General features: G+C 33.9%; 1 protein-coding gene across 1 annotated transcript in view; it reads right to left on the bottom strand.

Moving 5' to 3' along the window:
• Nucleotides 1-437, bottom strand: part of LOC123554531 (tumor necrosis factor ligand superfamily member 14-like) — a 3723-nt gene extending 3286 nt beyond the window's left edge. Inside the window, exon 1 of the mRNA XM_053548046.1 lies at nucleotides 4-437. Within this exon, the coding sequence (XP_053404021.1) occupies nucleotides 4-282 (279 nt within the window). The 5' untranslated portion in view covers nucleotides 283-437. The remainder of the gene's footprint in view (nucleotides 1-3) is intronic.
• Between the last annotated feature and the right edge of the window lie 1623 nt (nucleotides 438-2060).

Raw genomic sequence — 2060 nt, 5'->3', positions numbered from 1 at the left:
TACCTGTAACACCATCCGATCAAGGATGATGCTGGTTTTCCCGCAACACTTTGATAAGTATGACCCCTGTACGTCGTGTCGCGACACAGCACCTAGCAAGTAGTCTGGTATATTGCTTGCAAGACCGACTTGTTCACATGATACGCACAGAGTTTGTTCTGTTTCCATCTGTTCTACGCGCAAGAATATTACCATTGCAATTAAATTTGTCAAAAAGGAGGTTGTTAATGTCAGTATCACCAGTTTTCTATTCAAATCCTTGCCTAATTTCTTATCCGTCATGTTTACAAGGAGCGTTCAGTTAGTAATCTGAAATATTGTAATTTAAGAGACAAATGTATCATATTAGCAACCCCTATCAGGTGTGACGTTCACTACATTTTACACCATACCACGCCTTCACTGGACTATGATATCATAGTTAATTTGTCATGAGTAATTCAGGGTTATTGGGAATATAAGATATACTACGTTGTACACAAGATACCGGTAATATATCATGTTTGAACGGCGTCAGTACATAACATAGAACATTTATTAAACAAGTCAGGTTGCACTTTTTTATAATCACTTACAAAAATGTTTCTGTAAATAAATTGCCTTTAGAAATGTTATTGTAACATAAAATCTGAACAAAAGGTAAGAACTTACATGTGAAAAAAAATTACAGAATGTATAATTAGAATGTTCAAACATATACAATAAAACTAACATTCACTTTATAATAGAAAAATGTTATCAGCACTATGCACAGTCAGGAAACATTCATGCAAGTTAAAGTACATATATTACATTCCAGAAAGTAAATACTTCTTTTCCAAACTACAATGGGTGTTACATTATTGAACCTGTATTTATACACAAGCTAGGACAAATTACTGGTTTCCCAAAAACCCTTTTATATACCCGGAAGAAATTATTGTGTTCCGAACTGCAGGAAATAATAATGGTATTTACTCTGAGAGCTAGTGTAGCTGTTAAGATGTCAACATTGGTACATTTGTTTGTACATTAAACCGGTGTAAGTTATTATCATACGGTGTTTATTTCTTGTTTAGAAATTGAGGTCAATTTGATAATACAGACATACCTGTATTATATTTTGGACTTTCATCTGAAAACCTATTTTATTCGTGAACGATTTCAATGTTCAGATTAGTTTGTGAAATGTTTTGATCTAATATGTATGCGTTACAGTTTCGTCTGATAAGAGAAACTGTAACCCTCCCTCCCTGGCCGTATCATACCAAATAGGTATAAGAATGATACTAGTAACTTCCTCATTTAAGAACCTTGGTACTAGGATTAGTAGACCCCCATGTCAGTATAATGTGACTTAGTGGAGTTAGTAGAAAACCATGTCACATGTATACGGCATGATATATCAACCATATAGTCTCGGCATTGCTCTCACTGCTACATGTAGACACCGTGTCTAAACATTTGGTGAAAAAGACGTTCAAACCGAGCCCACAATCGCCTGAAGTGACAATTAATCCTCCAAATGCTTCTTAATCATCCTTTTTACATCTTAGCTTGTTTTCATTTGAATTGGACAGGTTCATTCTATCACTGCATTTAAATCGTGAACTTGAGTATTGTGAATGATTTCGTGCATGAAAAAGTCAGGATGGTGAAGATGAAACAAAATCTCAAGAACAAATGATAGATGACAAAAATTCCAATTGTATGAGACTTAAATACTTTGTGCATGAAGATTGAAAACATATATTTTGGATAACATTTATTGATATTTTAGGTAACATGACTATTACTGAACAAAATTCAAACACTGTCTTGCTAATTAAACCTGACAAAACAACAAGCTTAGTTCATCTTTTGGGTCACGATTATCACAGTTTGCAACCAAATCATTAAATAAACGTCATACAATCTTGCGATTTTGAGACGAATTACAGTGCAAAATTTCTCTTGAAACGGCTTACAACGAAATATGGAGTTGAGTCATGGAGCGGACTTTTGGATTGAAAAATTTGAGGGAGATTTTTGAGTCAATATCAGTTGTTTTTTGTTATCGTATCAGACAAAATTTACACATC

Source organism: Mercenaria mercenaria, chromosome 7 (genome assembly GCF_021730395.1).
Source record: "Mercenaria mercenaria strain notata chromosome 7, MADL_Memer_1, whole genome shotgun sequence".
NCBI lineage: Eukaryota > Metazoa > Mollusca > Bivalvia > Venerida > Veneridae > Mercenaria > Mercenaria mercenaria.
This window is presented reverse-complemented; position numbering and strand designations above follow the sequence as displayed.